General features: G+C 37.4%; 1 protein-coding gene and 1 long non-coding RNA gene across 8 annotated transcripts in view; one reads left to right on the top strand and one right to left on the bottom strand.

Moving 5' to 3' along the window:
• Positions 1-20,459, top strand: part of ptprua (protein tyrosine phosphatase receptor type Ua) — a 555,997-nt gene that overhangs the window by 279,405 nt on the left and 256,133 nt on the right. For all 7 annotated transcript variants that reach the window (XM_077200103.1, XM_077200106.1, XM_077200105.1 and 4 more), the window contains exons 4-5: positions 400-481; positions 9,187-9,302. In XM_077200103.1, coding sequence (XP_077056218.1) covers positions 400-481; positions 9,187-9,302 — 198 coding nt within the window. The remainder of the gene's footprint in view (positions 1-399; positions 482-9,186; positions 9,303-20,459) is intronic.
• On the bottom strand, positions 13,623-14,317 carry LOC143708791 (uncharacterized). Its single transcript, XR_013193656.1, has 3 exons — positions 14,268-14,317; positions 13,968-14,033; positions 13,623-13,696 (listed from the first exon to the last, which is right to left on the bottom strand). It is a non-coding gene; the product is annotated as an uncharacterized LOC143708791 (long non-coding RNA).

The following is a 20,459-nucleotide window of genomic DNA, read 5'->3' as shown; positions in this document are numbered from 1 at the left end:
CCACCTCACATGGATTTCTATTGAAATTACTTGATTTCGCCTGTGATATTTTGCCGATCAACACTAAATGTGACCGCACATTTACTGAGAATCATGTTGATGCTGGTTCAAATCCTGCTAGGAGTGGCACAAGTACGACCAATTACGTTGGTGCCGTGACCCGGATCCGAGCTCCCAGGCTACAAGAGGTGTCCTTGTGAGAGAGGCTGTCGTCGGTTCAAGCCCTGCTCTTAGCGGGCCGAAGCATTATGTCTTGTTCACATTATAATTGTTTTAGGTGAACATTCTATAAAGATTATTTAAAACGTTACTGTGACACAAAACTGTAAAAACATTTTGTGCCCTTTGCCTTTCCTTGTTTGTTTTTTTCAACTCACTTTTTCATATCTTTCCTTGCAGATCGTATTTGAAGCCACAGTCTCATCCGAGCAGAAGGGATACATCGCCTTGGATGATATAGTACTCTTAAACTACCCCTGCTGTAAGTTCTGTCCCTCTACAAACACAAAAAAAACACATTCTCACTGAACTTTTCCAGCTTAGAGGGGGGCGTATGACCAGGTTGGCCCACCTAGATTGAGGAACAAAGGTGGCCATTTCCTCTCATCAGAGACTGGGTACTTACTTTTGATCTGAATAGCCATCATGAAAGACAATTATCCACTGACACTTTGCCTTCCATTTCTCTTGTTCTTGCTCACATCATCTTCCTGCGGCTGACCTTTTTGTCCATATATCACTCTATCTCTGTCTCAGATTTATTTATTTTCTGAGGGAGAAGAAAGAAAAAAAGTCTTCTCTCTTTGGCTTTTGTGCCCTGTGTGCTGGTACTTAATCTGTTGCTTCTCTCAGGTGTGAATAAGAGTGAATCTCCTGTGTCCATCTCTGCTCTGTTTTTTTTTTCTCCCTTTTCCCCATATCCTCACTCACCTGCTGACCTATACTCCATTAGCTCTGCTGGAAGTTTGTGTTAGTGGTCACAGCATAATTCTGCTCCAGTAGTTTGGACTGGGGCGCTCAAAGCCACAACCCACTGTGGGTCTCACTACCTGCTGACTTCTGGGAAATGCAGTGCAGTCATGCTGACAGGAATGCTGGAGAAAGGAGATTGTGTGTGGATGGGGATCGTGCTGTTGAATTGTGAGACTCAGTTTGTGGGCTGCAAATTTTTTATATTTTAGTCTATATCAAATAAATTCTGTAATTTTTAATTTTCTATTCAGCAAATATACTGAAAATAAAACGATCCACAAACATTAAAATATCAATTTACTGATAACAGATGGCCATGCTTTCAGCATTTTTTAAAAGTTACATTAATATTTAAAAACATATATCTACTATTGCAATTTTCCAGATTCCGTACTGTTGGGGTGTATAGTACAGTAAAGATGATGCTCAGTTTGCCAAATTTACACCTTGCTGATGGAGACCAACTGAAAACATGGCAAAAACTGCTGACAGTCTCTGAAAACCTAAAATAAATTGCTAATTGATCATTATATTCCCTGACATGACATTTTTATATTTTGCATATTTTGCTTGCTTGCAAGTAGTATTCATATTTACAACTACTAAATCAACTAGTTATATGCACTTTACTAATCTGGAGTTATTATTATGCAGTTATTAATTAAAAAGAAATTACTATAAAACAATCTGTAGGCTAACACTTTACATTGTCCTTGTTACATATGTTATATGTACTTTCTTTAGTAATAACTGTAAATGATGCATAAATACAAGGAACTAACCCTAAAACAAACCCTATTCCTAACCCTACCTTATAGTAAGTACATGTTGTTAATTTATATTACTCAGCTATACGTAAATATATAATTACACTGTAACAAGGGCACCTTAAAATAAAGTGTAATCAAACAATTTAAAATGCAAATAATTACTATAGCAATAAAAGCAAATTTTGCATAATTACAAGCAACTAACCCTAAACAAAACCCTCAGCCTAACCCTTTAGTAAGTACATGTAGTTACATGTATTACTCAGTACTTATTTGTGTAATTACTGTTACAACATCACCCTAAAATAAAGTGTAACCTTAACTGAATTATTATACCTAAAAATTTGTATTATAAGAAAACATCACATTTGTGTGGCACACATTTCAAATCAATCACTGATGAAGTTCGTGATTTGAAGAAATTGCCTGTGTAGATAGAGCAACTAGGTTTTGAAACCGCTTGATAGTTCAGACAGTAGTATCGTATGTAATTCCTTGCACTTTCAACTGGCTGTGCATTACCTGAACTATAATCCTCATTAATGATAATAGAGGGTGTTTCTGAGAAAAGCTATAGAGGGTGTTTCTGTTCAAGACAGTCTGGCTCACCTCAGAACCACTGTTTCTGCCTGAAAAACTCACCCAGAGTCCCTTACTGAAAAAAAAAAAAAACTCACCTCAAGCAACAAGCATTTGTCGACTTGAATGACAATGGAGTGAAGAACCTGTCCTAGGGTCAGGGTGAAAGACTGTCACCATGGAGACAGGTTTCCCAAAAACAGCAGATCACTGTGGTCCTCTGCAGATGGAGCCGCCCAACAGCCGCCCAATCTGTTCACACACACACATTCACAAAGTCTTATACAATATCAGACAGCCCAACCTTAGGCGTTCACACTCTTGACATTTTTGTGTTTGTTTCTGGTTGTTTACTCCACATGTGTTTTCACCAAACAAAATCTGTCAAATCCTTGAATTTTGCTTGACTAAAGCCCAATTTATACTTATGCGTCGAACTCACGCCGTTGCTACGTCGTAGGCTGTGTGTAGCGCGCGTACCCTTCGGCGTACCCTGACGTGCACCTCTCCAAAAATGTAACAACGCGTCAAATTCTACACGGACGCAAGCGTTGTGATTGGTCTGCTAGAACCCCTCCCTCGGGTTTCACATGCTCCCTCTGCATGTGTAATTGCACATCAACGCGGACAACGACGCAGAAGTATAAATGAAAACCAACGCATAGTGTATAGCGTAGAGGCTCCGGCGTAGGTCATTACACTCAGCTGTTCCCCATCATGATTGTCTTGTTCTGTGTATAAATACCCTGCCTGTTTAGTGTTTGTTACAAAGTCCTTGTTATTCGTCACACCACTTCGGAGTTCTGTGTTTCTTGCCTGTTCTTGTTTTGTTTCTCGTGTATTTTATGCTTTGGATTGCCTTATGGATTTTGACCCTTGCCTGGACTGGTTTTTGTGAGTACGGATTACCCTTAATAAATACTGCTATTGGATCGCTGTTTCCTGTGTGTGGGTTCGTGACAGTATCCCGTTGAAGGCAGCCCGATCAAGAGTAAGGGAGGCTCCAAATCCATCGTGAGCAGTAAAATAATCCTAATGAAACCACACAATTGATGATTTTTTGGGCCAAAAATCAGTTGCAACAAGCCTTGAATCGCTAACTTTAGAATGGACTAGCTTTTTCTTGTTTTGCCTTCTCTTTAATTCTAAATACATTGATGTTTGAAAAGTAAGAAAGCAGTTTTATTATTAACATTTAAAAATACTTTTGTCACCAAATCAAATATCAGGAAGCCATTTTGTTCACACGTAAGAAACAAAGTAAGGTCAAAGTAATAAAAAAGAAAAATTGCATAAAAGAGAAGACCCTTGTAGACCCCCCATGAAGGTCAGTAAGTTTTATGCAAATATAAGAAATTTAGAGTAGTACCGTTTTCAAATGTTATATGGAGTATACTACAAGACACAATCTACATGATTGAAAAATGCATGACTTTTGTAAACAATGACTTGAGTTTAATCGCAATATATTTTATCTTAAATAAAGATTACGATATGTAGTCACGTTTTCAATTTGTAAAGACACAATTTTATTACTGCATTAAGGCAAGACGCTACAGGGAAACCTTTTTTTTCCTCCCCGTTCAATTTTTAGATTTTGGGCTAACTTGCTTCCAAAACATGTCTTCTTTTAGTTGAAAGAAAACATACTTTTACTTTATCTATTTACATCTCTAGATTACACTTACAATACATAACTTTAAGGTCAGTTTTTTTCAAACTTTGCTGTTTTATCTATATTTTCAGGGTTATTACAGAAGGGTTTGTTCATATAACATTGTGCCTGATGTATATATTTTTTTTCTAAAATCAGTTATGAAACGAGTTATCCAAAATTGTCCCTATACATTTTTTTTTTTATCTCCAATATGTCTACTAAATGAATAAAATAAAAATAATTTTGAACCTGGCTTAATCCAGTGTTCATGTTTATGTTCTGGAAATGTGTGCAAATTAGTGAATATTTAGTTAGATTAGGTTATATTAGAGTGCATCATTTTGCATATGTAAACATAATGTTTCAGTTCTAAAAAAACAAGTGTGCTAATGCACTGTGATTAATCAACTGGGAAAGGATGGTGATATATTTTTCCATTGATTTTGGTCCAACAATTTTGTTGAAATTATACAAAACATGTTTTTAAGCATAAGAAACAAACATGAATACACTTCTAAGAATTTGGTAAACAGAAATAAAAAGAGAAGGAATATGGATTGTGGGAGTATTCCATTAAGCAGTTTCAGATTCACTGATCAGTGGCCAGATTTAGGATGTCAGTGAACTATAGAGATATTGTGACAAAAAACAGGCCATTGTGTTTACCCAGAATCCTGTGCTCTTGCCAAAGGCAGCACTGTGAGGTTTTTGCTCAAATACCACACAGTTCCACTAGAACTAGAGCGAAATTATGCCGCTGGAATCACAACCAGGCTTGTCTGTCCTACATTTCCCTTGTTTAATTTATGGATATTTTCTAAATTGGCTAGACAGTGACTAGTCTGAATGTCTGAACAACTATTCAGCCTCAAGTTAAAGTTCAGGTTCATGTCAACAAGTCACCAATCATTTCTCGAAGACCTTTCACATAGGAGGTGTTCTTCCATTCAAAAACAAGTACGGAGGGCAATTGGAATGTAATACATTTTGCGATGTTTTAAAGGGGTGGTAAAACACATTTTTTTTGAAGGCTTGATTGTGTTTGTGGGGTGCACTGTAACATGTGTTCATGCTTCGTTTTTAAAAAATTGCATTATTTTTCAATATTTTACCATTATTCTACACTGCTCTGTCCCTCCTTGTAAAAACGGTCTGATGATTTACGGGTTCTATGAAGCCAGTCCCTCAAAAATACACAATGGGCTCAGATTGGTTAGCTGGCCCAGTGTGTTGTGATTTGCTAACCGCCTAGTGCACGTTTTTCAGAAACGTCACGCCCCTTAACTTTACTGGTAACTTGTGCTGTGGTGTATTATAAACAATGCCATCAGTTGGACCCAGAGAATGTTAGTGACGATGATCAGGCAGAACCTGTTCAATAACGGCTGTTAAACAACGTTTCAGAAAGGTTTGTTTTTTGTTGTTGTTTCTGTCTCATTTCTTTTTAGATACGATGTAATTAAATTGTACTAATTATTATAGTATTACAAAAAATAAGCTTCATATTCATAAACAAAAATTTCATATAATCGTTCTAACAAATTATACTAACGTTACAGTCCTCAAATGGATTTTTTTTTGAGTAAAGACTGCGGATCTATAGTGATCGTTACTGACTATATGGCACCGTTACTTTTGTATTTTTAGAACGATTGTAGCCAAGTATTTGTCGACAGAACTATTAACCCAAAACGAACACCAAACATTGGCTTTAACGTTACTACAGTAAGTTAGCCAAATCAAACACAGAACCATGTTTAGCATGCATGTAGATAAACAATACATAAAAGCTCTAATCAAAGAATAATTAACACTAATTCCAAGTTCGCTGTTGAGATTTAAAAAAGGTTGTAACGTTAGGTTTGAATGAGCATTTAAAAAGCTGGTTTGCAGAGCCAAACAGTGTTGTCATTTGTTTACTTCCTTGCTGCAACGTACAATTAACAATACGGACTATTACAGGAAAACACATCGACCAAAAATAAATCATACTTACAGATTGTGGCCCGTAAACAACAGCTTCTGTTCTTAAAGTTGGAACTGCTTCATCTTTCAGGACAAGCCGTTGTGCGAATCCTGTATTGAGCTCGCGAAGATTGTGGAAGCTTTCCTCCGTAAAATGTGCAGCACAGAGAGCGAAATTTGGGTAATAATTATCTGGGACCTTGTTAAAAATTAATTTTAACCATTGATCCCTAACTCCCCCGACCCTAGGAAGGCTGAACAAAGTGAACCTGCAATCCGGATAAAAATAACAGCGCTTCGACGGCATTGCGGCGACAACAGCCTACTAACACAACTCGTCTCCAAAGCAAAAATGGCCTCGCCCTTATTTACTGTTCTCGGAGGAGGGGTTTATGTAAATATTGGGGTTAGTCACGTCAGCAACCCTGGAGGAATGTCGTGACGGCCCTACCGGCCGTTCGCTGTAGTCCTTAGAAATTGATTTCTTTATAAGCAAATATCTCCCTTTGCTTTGAAATTTGAGCGCTGTAACTTTGCAGATGTTGTTAATGCTCAAACAGTAAAATTACACGCTAGCTAAAGTTATAAAAGTAAAATCGTGTTTTACCACCCCAAGGTTAAGTTTAACCTTAATCACGTCAATAGATGATGGAAACAACAGTAAGACGGTCAACATTGTCATTTAAAAATATGTAAATGAAAACGCTGAATTGATGGCTGTAGTGTCTTTGTTAAAGAGGATGCATTTAGTACAACTTCTCAGGGAGTGTTTCATGCTAAAAGTCCAACAGTTACTTAACGTACAATTTTCTTCTGAAAAATTATTTTATCCATTATGGAAAAGCAAAAATGTGTTCTCACAAATATTCTGTGTTTGATTGTCTTGTTTTATTTGAGAGGGGAGTGGGATAGATATCGAACTCGGGTCATCGGAGGCGCAGTTGCATTAAATGGCTCTGCTGAAATTGTCTGAATGTCCATTATATTACAGTTTTTGCAATGTCCATTTTTTAAGCAAATGGTTTCCGATTTCAAAATAATGAATAAAAAATGTATTTAAAAAAGTAATTATCTAGTTAAATGTATTTCTAAAATCTAAATACTAATTAACTTTTTTCCTCATTAAGTTTAAATTTTTTAAACTTTTTTTTATATATTTTTACCAACCGAACAACCCCATGCGCAGAAAAAAAAAGTTTAACACAAAATCATGTGATTATAATAATATGATGTTATTTTCTTCTGTGTTGGACACATCATTGTTCTCTCATTTTTTCCAAAATATTATCTACAATAACAAAACCCATGGGGTACATTGTTATGGTTTGCAATATTTTTGTGATTTCGATTCAAATTGGACCATCCACCCTTTCTCTATCCGGCACATTGTTTACAGAATGGCACTGTTTTGTTATATTGGAGCTTGAAGTTCTGTGTCGGCAGCACGAAAACAATTGCAGGTGAAGGAACAAAGATTTGCTCTCTGCTGAAAATTGCTGCCATTATGTTTGTTTGGCTCTAGACTTAATAGTCATTCTTAAAATAAATGTTATTTTACTCTTATATTCAATATCAGGGAATGCATCAGTGAAACCAATATACTCACACGGTATCACAGCAACAAAAATGGCAGTTAAGCCACCAACTTCTTGCTTCAAATTATGTTACCTATTAAACAGTCAGTAAAACACCATACAGCTCTGGCCTCACAGCTCGCTCAGGCAGAACAAACAGATTTCATTGTATCCATTCACATCTGGCGTTGCCAGTCGTTGCCATAAGAAAGCCATCATTAAACTGCATGAACGTCAGATATTAGTTGCATGTTAGCAGACTGATGCAATTCTAGATGAGCTGGAAGGCCACTGAAGAGATGCATTGTGTGAATGCGAACAAAGTGCTTTTCAAGAACCCATCTTTAGGTAAAAGGTATAGAATTTTTTTTAGATTGTGGTTTAAGCATTCAACGCTTGGAGGCTTTTCATTATTATACTCTGAAAAATATGGAAGGCTTATAGGATTTGAACGTCTACCTCCTGTCTGGCCGTCTCTTTTGTTTTGCATTGGTCACATTCTATTCGCTCAGATTCACTCTAACAAAAAATAAAGCTGGCAGCACTTCTATTTTCAGCAAAGTGTCTGGAATAAGTGAAGTGCAGTCATGTTATGGCACCGGTGCTCTTGATATCGAGAGCGAGTAATGATTTGATGCTGAGCTGACAAGCACAGGCAGATAAGAACAAATGAGGCATTCCGTGGGCATGACATGACGCTTAGAGATAAGTGATATGAATGGACTGTATAACAACTGGGGAAACAGTATAAATAATTTTTATTTTGCACCTTATTGAAAGATTGCAAGGGCCAAAAAGATTTAAGAAGTAACAAATACTACAGGGAACATGCGCTGTTGGTAAAGATCAGAATATTGAAATACACACACAAAAGAGATCATTAAATTATTGTGTACAGAAATATATATTTTTAGTTTAGCATAATGTTATTAACATGGTAATAATTTATGCACTGCCTGTTATTCCCCTAAATAAGTACCACAGTAATACATTGATGATAGTACTTGTCTTTACACCAAATTGAACAAAACCTCAGGTTTCATAGTTCTAAATATCGACACTTAATGAATTAAAAACTAAAAATGAATGAATAATTAACAATGAATTATACTACTACTATAAGTATATCCAACCTAATATCCAGTGGAACGAGAATGATGGTGTAAAGAACCCAAGAGCAGTTTATTAATAATCTTGAAGATCTCAAAACATAAAAAATAAACTTCATTCAAGACATAAAACAAAACATGAAACTTGAGCTTGACTTGACTATAAACAATGACCTGGAACGGCACACTCTTTTAAGCACATTTACTACCAATGTTTCGGCACAACAAGTAGCCTTTGTCAAGGTATGAGGGTACTTGTGGTGCCAAAACTTTTGGTAATAAATGTGCTTAAAGGAATAGTTCACTTAAAAATGAAAATCCTGTGATCATTTACTCACCCTCAAGTTGTTTCAAACCTGTATGAATTTCATTCTTTATTCAGGATTTTCATTTTTAAGTGAACTATTCCTTTAATAGAGTGTGCAGTTTTATATTATTATATTATATTATTTTATATTAAATTATTAATTTGCACCCCATAAGATGTTTGTTTGTTTTGCTGTTCTTTTGAGTTTTGATTGGATAATATAGTAATAATTGTTACTTTTCTTTTTCCACAGATAAAGTGCCTCATTTCTCCAGACTTGGGGATGTGGAGGTGAACGCGGGGCAGAACGCCACATTTCAGTGTGTGGCAACCGGACGATCTGCTAAGACTGATCCCTTCCTGATGGAGGTTAGTGTGTATAAGGGAATTTGAATTTTCAGTCCAATACAACTTTTGCCTCAATAAACTCCTAATAATTGCTTATTAGTTAGTAAGTTAGTTGTTAATTTTAGGATAGGAACTGGGTAGGATTACGGGATATAGAATATGTTCATGCAAAATAAGCAATTTGTGCTTTATAAGTACTAATAAACAGTCAATATCCTAGGAATATGCATGCTAATAAGCAACTAGTTAAAAGTGAGAATTGGACTCTAAAAACTAAAGTGTTACCGAATTGTCACAAGCTGCTATTGCTTAATGGAGCAGCAAGCTTAGAAAAACTATATTTAGGACTTTAAACTGCTGGAAGTCGGAAACATGTGACCTTCAGAAAAGAAAAAAAAAAAATTCAGTGCATTTCCTTTTTAATTAACCAGCGGCAATTGCACTTCCCGGCCCTATTTAATGTGTAGAGGATGGTTGGACTTATTTCATTATTAAATCTAATGTATCTCTACATTATGTGCAGTGTTACAAAAATATACAAAAGTCATACTTGAATAACAGTGAGTCAAGTAAAATATTTTACAAAAATATTAAGCTTTTTGTAAAATATCTAAACATATTTAAAACAAGATAAGTATGCTTGGGAAGAAAATTGCATAAGATACTAATGCCATTTTGGCACCTTTTCTGATGTTTTAAGATAAAGATTGCTAAATATAGAATTTTATGTCTTAATTTTAAGAAATATTTTGCAGTGTAGGACATCGACAAAGCTCAACCTTAAATTGCTACAAGACACTTTTCTGTTTATGATAAGATAATTTTCACCAATATAGCTGTTCTGTTTTATGTGGTTTGCAGTCACAAAAGTAACACAAATGTCTAGGGAAATGTATCAGAGGAGAAATATAAATTTTCCTTTCAAAATGCAATGGAACATATGGAAGCACGGAATAAAACAAATTTAAAAGATAATTGCTACTATTTATCTCGCAATTCTGACTTTTTTCTCACAATTGCAAGATATAATCGTGCAATCGCAAGTTATGTCAGAATTGCGAAGTATAAATTCGTAATTGCAAGAAAACTAAGTCATAATTGTGAGAGATAAACTCGCAATTCTGACTTTTTTTTCCACCAATTGTGAGTATATATCACAATTCTGTAAAAAAAAACTGAATTGTGAGATAAAAGTTGCAATTACTTTTTTATTTTTTTTATTCAGTAGCAGAAACCATAGGATACCATATAATAAACCATATAATAACCATATAATAAAATGCAATTGTATTTAACATGTGTTATGATTATTACTATTTTTTTAACTGTACCTTTTATTATGCATCACTGAAAACAAAATTCACTTACAGCTTACTATACATAATATTCTTGAGGAATTATATTTAGTATTCCCTTTTCACATCCAGTTTATGATTTATGGTGAAACTAATAGGTCAATAATACTTGGAGATACCCGTTAACATTCTCATTAATCTCAATGGCAGCTACTTGGCCCCCAGAAGCAATTTGAAATCTGCCATCTTTGCTCATAGACCACAGAATTTTTTCAGGCAATAACCTGAGTCACACATGCCATTGAATCTCTTTATAACAGGAAAATGACTTCATGACTTTAATGAGTCCACTGCAGTCAAATTGATAGAGCCCAAGTGCAGCTTTATTTCCCAAACATGATCAAACATAAAACAAATAAAGACTTGGCTTGGCTAACATGGCTTGAGAAACATAGACTTGCCAAACATCGGTTACATGGACAAAGCCAGAGAAAGGAACAATGAAACATGAGGGCTATTAATACACAAAGACTAATAAGTAACAATAAACACCTGAGCATGATCAAGACAATGAACCAATGACAAAACAGAACTGGAAAAACACATGACCTGAAACAATCAGAATATGACACATTCTAAAGGAGAAGCACATGGCTGGATCACATGAGGAGCACATGAAGCACGTCAAACAGGAAGCAGGATCACATGACTGAGGCAAAATTACAAAATAAAAGACATGAAAACATAAACAAAACCCAAAACAATATGACTTATCCCTCCCTCAAAAAGGGCAGTTTCAGACACCCTAATAGCACACCCACCCAAAACCCAAACAGAATCCTGGAGGGTGGAGGAGCGGAGGCGGACCAGGAGCAGAGTGCAGTGGCAGTCTGTGGAGCATTGGCAGGCCTGGACCGTGGTGCAGTGGCAGACTGTGGAGAATTGGCGGGCTGGACCGTGGTGCAGTGGCAGACTGTGGAGAATTGGCGGGCCTGGACCGTGGAGCAGTGGCAGTCTGTGGAGCATTGGCGGGCCTGGACCGTGGAGCAGTGGCAGTCTGTGGAGCATTGGTGGGCCCGGACCGTGGAGCAGTGGCAGTCTGTGGAGCATTGGCGGGCCTGGACCGTGGAGCAGTGGCAGACTGTGGAGCATTGGCGGGCCTGGACCGTGGAGCAGTAGCAGACTGTGGAGCATTGGCGGGCCTGGACCGTGAAGCAGTGGCAGACTGTGGAGCATTGGCGGTCCTGGACCGTGGAGCAGTGGCAAACTGTGGAGCATTGGCGGGCCTGGACCGTGGAGCAGTGGCAGACTGTGGAGCATTGGCGGGCCTGGACCATGGAGCAGTGGCAGTCTGTGGAGCATTGGCGGGCCTGGACCGTGGAGCAGTGGCAGACTGTGGAGCATTGGCGAGCCTGGAACGTGGAGCAGTGTTGGCCTGGATTGTAGAGCAGTGTCGAGCTTGGACTGTGAAACAGAGGGTCGTGGTGAACTTGGGCCGTGGAGCAATGGTAGACCTTGGCCATTGAGCACTGGCAATGTTGAAGACCAACAATGCATAGCAGAGGACAACCACAGTGGAGCAGGCAAAGCTGGTCCCCACCATGGAGGAATATAACCACCTCCCCAGTTGAGCCTGGGGGCTCCATGGTGGAGTTGGTGGATCGGGAGGCCCTGGCAGAGAAGCAACATGAACATGAACCGTGACCCATGAACCGTGTCTGTTGCATCGGGTACAATATGTTCATGGATGGTCACCATGGCCATGATTGGGGCACAATGATTTCAAGGACAGCCTCCAGGGTCGTAGCATGGCAGGCAGAGAGTTCAGGAAAAGGTGCTGCCACATCTGGAAGGGCTGTAGAAGATATTGCCAACTCTGGAAGGGATGTAGCGGATACCAGCACCTCTGGAATGGCTGTAACGGACGCCACCTCCTCTGATGAAGTGTGTGCAGCCCAGACACACAGGATGACAGCTGCCATCACAGGAAACGCAGACGACAGTGTCAGGAACTAGGGGACCACTGGACTTGGGACCACTGGTCGGAATTTAAGCCTACACGAAAAAGGTTTTTAAGGGCAATGTCATTGAAATCCACTTGGTAAGATAAACTCCTTAACATAGTCCTCAATACTCTGAATGCCTTGAGGGAGGCGAAGATGACAACCTGCTGAGTTCATGATTACGGTCTAGCTTTCTGTAATGAGTCCACTGCAAGCAAGTTGATAGAACCCAAGTGCAGCTTCAGGTCCCACTTTATATTAACCCTCTGGGGACCAAGGTGTTTTTGGGGCCCTTGGGATGTTTTGACATCCACTGACATTTTGCTTTTTTCAGTTATTTATAAACATGTTAATGGCAAAGGTGTAAATTCACTCTATATAGCCCAAACGGGGCTACCATAATATGTGAGCAACATGCATGTATATGTTTGTATTTTTAAGAGAATAATGTTTATGCGTGTATTGAAAAGTTGCTGAAATAAGACCACAAAACACATACTAAATATGTGTCCACAAGACTTTAGACTAATGGATGTTGTCGCTTCGAGTTCTGGCTTCAAAATTATGTGAAAATTATCCTGCCTAATCGTTCACATAAAACAAAACATTAATTTATACTTTGTATGACAGTTTTTTTGTCAGAAGCGGTTTATGCATGGGAGTGGTAATGGCCTATCAATATTAATGAGATTCAGACCAGGGGTGTGACAGACACTCCCCCAATGGCTAATGGCCCATCAAGTGAGGCAGCCTGAACAAAGAATGAGAGGAGATTCAAAGGTTTTGTTTTTCAATCTGTTTTATTGTAATTCCTCTATGCCACATTCCTATAAAAATAATAATATTAATGAAGGTTAATAAAGGTTGATCAAAGTACTATCAGCATGTCAGGGCTATCAGGGCAATCAGCATGTTGATAAAACAAAAAAATATAAGCTCTTTTATATTAACATTACCAATCAATAATTGTAATATTGTGCATGCATAACACATTTAATGCAAAGCCACAGTAGTAGACAAAAAAAATTGTCGATAAATATGTACTTACTCTTTTTGATTTCCGTTACTGCGTGTCCTGCGAGTTGCAGTGGAAGGCAAGAGTGAACAAGCTACATTCCTTTTAAAAAAAAGTTGAAAACTATTATTATCATATATTTTACAGAGTACTATTCCAGCACATGCATAACTGATGGACATTTAGCAATGCTGATAAAGCAATACAATATAAGCTCTTTTATATTAACATTACCAATCAATACATGTTATAATGTGCATGCATAACACATTTTTTGCAAAGCCACACAGGCACATATACATTTGTATCATCACTAAGTATATAAACAAAATGTAACTAACATCTGTAAAATAGTAGGTAAATATGTACCTACTCTTTTTGATTTTTGTTGCTGCGTGTCCTCGTTGCAGTGCAAGGCGAGAGTGAACAAACTACATTCCTTTTAAAAAAAAGTTAAAAACTGTTATTATCATATATTTTACAGAGTACTATTCCACCACATGCATAACTGATGGACATTTAGCAATGCTGATAACACAAAACATATGTAACCAACATATCAACCAATCTCCAAAAATAAATAATAAAGTCACACAGGCTCATATTGTATTAACACTAAGTATAAACAAAATTGAATTAACATCTGTAAAATTGTAGGTACATATGTACTTACTCTTTCTGATTTCTGACTGTGTTGCTAAGCGCACTCCGAGTTGCAGGCGGAGGAAATGATGAAGCTACATTCCTTTAAAAAAAGTTGAAGAATATTATTACATAAATATAACCATAGTAGCATTAGTCTATAATGAATAACTGATGTAAATAATTTTAGACGCGTGCAATAAGCCTACATGCGTGTCAATGGGCCATTACCGGAGAGGCACACCGCAAACAAAACACATTTGCGCAACTCATTAACTGTGTATATTTACACATTTCAGCACATTTACACACCTTTACAACTGATATTTGCGAGCATGCATCGTTAATGATAATGAGGCAGCATTTAAACTAGTCAGAATATAATCTAAACACCTACTAGGCCTATTTTCTAAAATAACTTCTAAATTCTAGCTTTCATACATAATGATCTAAACATATCATTTGCTTATTAGAAATTTCCTAACCAAGGGGTTTACAGTGCGTAGCATATGCACTAAAAACAAAAACAAACAAAAAACGTTGAAATGGTACGAGATATTGAATTCATGGTATAGATATGCACTTTCATTATATTGTGTTGAATATATCAAATGTCAATACTCTGGATGGCAAGTGGAAAATAGTCCACCCAGTATAATATGTAAGCTACATGTTTATATTGAATAGCTTGTCAACTAATGGAAGTAAGACGAAATACTTACTCATCCGAAATTCTATCCACGGCTGGATCAGGTCGCTCTTAAAAATACAAACGGTCGTCATCAGAGTAGTCACGCTCTTCTTCTGATGAAAATGTGGATTCTTCGTCGCTAGTGTCCAGGACGAGCTGAAGAGCTTCCACACCGGTGTATCGTGCCATCTTCCCAACGCCCAGGTGACTGAATGATGAAACTTGAAGCCTTTAATGCATTTGCTTGGGGGCGTTTACCTGTTTTGCATAGATGGCTTAACACATTATCTTGTGAACGATTATCGCGCCACCCGCGTTTTGCTCGTTTATTTTTTTTAGCATTGTAAAATAAACTCAAAATGCGCTGTTAATTTTTATCTTTCATTTTCGTGTTATACATCAATCGATCCTGTTCAGTTTCTATTTTTTTTTCTGTATACTCACAATAAAAATAAAGTGTTTTGCTTTCTGCCAAATGAAGAAAAATTAACATGATGCGAGTTCTGCACTCTCTCTGTCAGCGAACTCCAATTTGAAACGCGTTCGAAAATGATCTGTAACTCTGCGAAAATTCAGTCAAACAGGCAAACATACCCACGGGCATAAAGCTTGAGATCGCATCTTTTAAATTAAGTTATTTATATAAAAAAACAAATATTTTCAGCTTCTGTAATCTGTATGAAAAGAGAGCGATTCCAGTCGAGCTCATTACGAGCTCATTAACTTTAATTTGTTCACGCCTACTCACGGAGCGCACTATTCATTGTGCTTTGCAAAGGACAGCTTGATAAAAGGCAGGACACACCTTGGAAATGCCCCCGTCCCACCCACTTTTTAAAACAAAGACAATGTACTCCACGCTCCTTGTTTAGCAAAGAGTGTGTTTAGCAGTTGAATGTACAATAACATTATGATGTCCAGCAATCAATTTAAATAGTACATTGGTACGTATAATTTGGTATATGTTCTGTATAGGTTTGATATATGTTGTTTGTGGTGAGAATTTTCACATGAATATGTACACTTAAACGGTCCAGTGGCATAACTTTTGCCCAGCGTGTCAGAGGTTCTGGGTTCTAATCCGCACTACCGCATACAGGTGTTTTAAAATAAAAAAAGTTATATATTTTATCAAAACCGATTATGTTTATCAGTGGTTGTATATCAGGCAAGGATACGTTTGTATGCATTTTGTTTTGTAATTTCACCGTAACGAATAGAGAGTCTCCACAACGGATTGAAGCGCGCATCCGAGTGAAGACTGCGCGAGGCACTAGAGAACACAGTATCAGCGCCACTGATCACAGCGGCAACGAGCACTTTGATCACTTTATTTTAAAAAACAACATATTTCAGCGCTAGATTGCCTCTTATTTAACAAACGAATTAAATGAATGCTCTGCTAGTTAACTGGAGATGTTTTATTTATTTGTATCGGTACATTCGTGCTGCGAGATGATTCAAAAGTGTTGGTGACAATATTGACCTTAGTAAAAAGTGGTGGCGCAAATTACGCCTATGCAGGCATGTAATGTTCACTTGTGTCTTCAGTTGAACAGGAACCGTTTTCAAAAATGGCACCAAGACATGTAACTGTATAGAGAGCCTAAGTCCCTCCCCTTCCGATGGACCACCATGGGACCTTATTTCGGAAAAATATTGTAAGGTAGTCAATGGCGGGAGACAACAAATATTTGGATCCCGTTTGAATTGTGCCCTGAATTACACATATGATGTTTGTCAATTTAAAAGATACATTTTAAAGTCAAGAAAGTCGCAGTTTGCTCTAAAACTGTTGAGGTATAAGACTGTGAAAATACGTAATTACAAAGACTACAAACCCAAAAGGCGCGCATGTGACGTCTTACCTTTTCTCTCAATGAATGAAGCTAACTTTACTGAAGCTAACGTCTGTCATTTTTTCCATAGTCTAACGTTATAATCGTAACGTTACGCCGTCATGCACACACACGAGCTTGGTGACGTACATAGTGCGAGACGAGAGATGTAGTTCATTGAGCGATTTTCACATAAAACTAAATGTTACTCTTCTGTTTTATGACAAACTGTGACTTTCTTGACTTTCATAATTATCTTTTAAATTGACAAACATCATATGTGTAATTCAGGGCACAGTTCAGACGGAATAAAAAGATAAGTTGTCTCTCGCAATTGACTACCATACAATTTTTTCCGAAATAATGTCCCATGAGCCGGAAGCAGAGGGGAGTGACTTAGGCTCTCTATTCTCAAAACAATAAGATTGCTTTGATTTCACTACTTATATCCAAATTTCTGAACATCCGCTACTAGCCTTAGCCCGCTAGCATAGCAGGCGTGGTCTGTGAGGATAGCGATCTGCCTTTACTCTTGTTTATTTTGCTCACATTTGATTTGCTTAGAGCCCGCATCAACGGGGCATAAGCATTTACTGTGAGATCCCTGCCTTTACTTTTGTTTATTTATCGCTCACAATTGCTTTGTTTATAGCCAACTGATTATTTATTTTATTTTGCTCACATTTGATTTGCTTAGAGCAAATTTAGAACATTGAGTTCCTCCACATAGAGGAATTACAATAAAACAGATTGAAAAACAAAACCTTTGAATCTCCTCTCATTCTTTGTTCAGGCTGCCTCACTTGATGGGCCATTAGCCATTGGGGGAGTGTCTGTCACACCCCTGGTCTGAATCTCATTAATATTGATAGGCCATTCCCACTCCTACGCATAAACCTCTTCTGACAAAAAAAAACTGTTTTACAAAGTTTAAATCAATGTATTGTTTTATGTGAACGATTAGGCAGGATGATTTTCACATCATTTTGAAGCCAGAACTTGAAGCGACAACATCCATTAGTCAAAAGTCTTGTGGACACATATTTAGTATGTGTTTTGTTGTCGTATTTCAGCAACTTTCATTTTTATTTTTTTTTCAATTACCACGCATAAACATTATTCTCTTAAAAATACAAACATATACATACATGTTGCTCACATATTATGGTAGCCCCGTTTGTGCTATATAAAGTGAATTTACACCTTTGCCATTAACATGTTTATAAATAAAAAAAGCACAAATGTCAGGGCATGTCAAAACATCTCAAGGACCATAAAAACACCTGAGACACCTGAGCAAGACACTTAACCTGAAATATAGCAATTGTAAGTCGCTTTGGATAAAAGCGTCAGCTAAATGAATAAATGTAAATGTAAATGTACACCTTGGTCCCCAGAGGGTTAAAGCCACTTAATATAAATTGGGACCCAGCTTTATTTCCCAAACATAAGCAAACATTTGGCTCGGCTCGGGAAACATAGACTTACCAAACAGCAGTTACACAAACAAAGCTAGACCAAGGAACAATGAAACATGAGGCCTATTAATACACAAAGACTAATTTGCAACAAGAAACACCTGAGCATGATCAAGACAATAAACCAATGACAATGTCCAATCTGAATGTCAAACTTCACACGTTTGATAAGAGTTCTGTCCTGAACACATGTCCAAGCTCACATTGAATTATAGTCATAGCGCCACCTGCTGGCAACAGGAAGTGACAAGTTTAACACAGTTGTGGACTCCTAATAACATTTAAAAAAGTGCCAGCAAGTGCTAAAATTTGGTACATACGTGTTATGGCCCAATACCTACAAAAAAAGTCTCTTGGAGCATAGCCATAAACACAACAGAAAGTCACACATTTTGTACTTCCTCTCAGATTTTTGTGCAGTTTTTGTCATTTTCAGGCCTCGTACTTTAAAAAACTCCTCCTACAGTTTTAGTCTGATCATCTTCAAATGCGACGTTAAATTGCGAAGATCATGCGTTTTCGCCGAAGGGCGTGTCCTATGGAGCTAGAAATATGTCTTTATTAAATGATCTGAGACAAAAAAAAAGTTTGAGAGAAAAAGTTATCACACTGATAGCAAAAAAGCATTTCATGAGAGAAAAAACGAATATTTGAGAGAAAAAGTTTTCATACCAATAGCAAAAAATAATATTTGAGACTAAAACAAGTTTTGAGAGAAAGTATTTTCTCATAGAACATAAACAAATATAAATTTAATTTTTTTTAATTATTTCTGAGAAAAAAAAGCTCTCTCAAAATACTTTGAAAAAAAATCTCAAATATATATTTTTTGCTATCAGTGTGAAAACATTTTCTCTAAAAAAAGTGTTTCTCTCAAAACGCTTTTCTTTGCTCTCGATGCAATTGTTTGCTCTCGTGTCAGGATTTTGCTTTGGCTGTGAAAATTGTGTCATGGGCAGGGCCACGTTCTTTTTTTTCCTATTGGAACGTTCCTATTGGCCAGTCGGGTGAGCATCTTCTTGTCTTGGGAGTCGAACTGAATCATTACACCATTTTTCGCGTTCGGTTCACCTAGATAGATGCCGTCTCTGCCTTAGTTGAACACGGACACTCCAATGTTTGGGTAAGATGATGACACACACACAACTCGATGGGTAGCTGGCTGAGCAAGTTCAGCATCAATGAAGATTAAACATTAAAAAATAGCACTCATGCAAGTTTACCTAGCATGATGGCTAATTAATAATTAGCTTTACTAGCGATTAGCAAGATAATTACACATTCATTCATGAATATGAGTGCTATTTTTAATGTTTAATCTTCAGTGATGCTGAACTTGCTCAGCCAGCTAACATCCAGTTGTGTGTGTCATCATCTTACCCGAACATTGGAGTGTCCGTGCTCAACTTAGAGCTTAGATCGGGCCCAAAAAATCAAGCCCGACCCTACCCGAGCCCGTGCACGTTGTGTCCGAGCCCGGCCCGACACATTAACTATAATTATGAGCCCGAGCCCCATTTAAACCCGACCATTTTAATACGTGGGTCGTTATAACTGACGTACTCAACTACTTTCTATTTTACTTTCTCCTCCTCCTCCTCTTTTCTGCACCTCCAAATACTTTCAAGTTAGCCTACGTGTCACCATCATACACATCAGCATAAATGCTCCGGTCACGTACGTCTAGAAGGTCCAACAAATTGATAGTTTCTGGGATACTGATAACTACACTGAACAAAATTATAAACGCAACACTTTTGTTTTTGCCCCCATTTTTCATGAGCTGAACTCAAAGATCTAAGACCTTTTCTATGTACACAAAAGGCCTATTTCTCTCAAATATTGTTCACAAATCTGTCTAAATCTGTGTTAGTGAGCACTTCTCCTTTGCCAAGATCATCCATCCCCCTCACAGGTGTGGCATTTGTTCAGTGTAGGATTGCCAATACCTGCCAATACCAGCCAATACCTGTGTTTTCAATTGAAGCACTGTGTTATACTACCGGTCACAATTGTGACCGTTAACAAATTTACAAGTCTTACGAGCAAAATATAAATGCAGGAGTATAATTTTCAAAATATATCAGTAGTAGACCCTTTAAAGAATATATGTACAAAATATGATAGTTCTATCTGTTAATTAAGATGTTTTACATACTACTTTTTGTAGTATACTGAGGAAGACATCTTCTTCTAGATGTGCAAGCAGGAAGTAA

This window comes from Siphateles boraxobius, unplaced genomic scaffold (genome assembly GCF_051911475.1).
Source record: "Siphateles boraxobius isolate OS27281-9 unplaced genomic scaffold, OSU_SipBor_1 43, whole genome shotgun sequence".
Lineage (NCBI taxonomy): Eukaryota > Metazoa > Chordata > Actinopteri > Cypriniformes > Leuciscidae > Siphateles > Siphateles boraxobius.
This window is presented reverse-complemented; position numbering and strand designations above follow the sequence as displayed.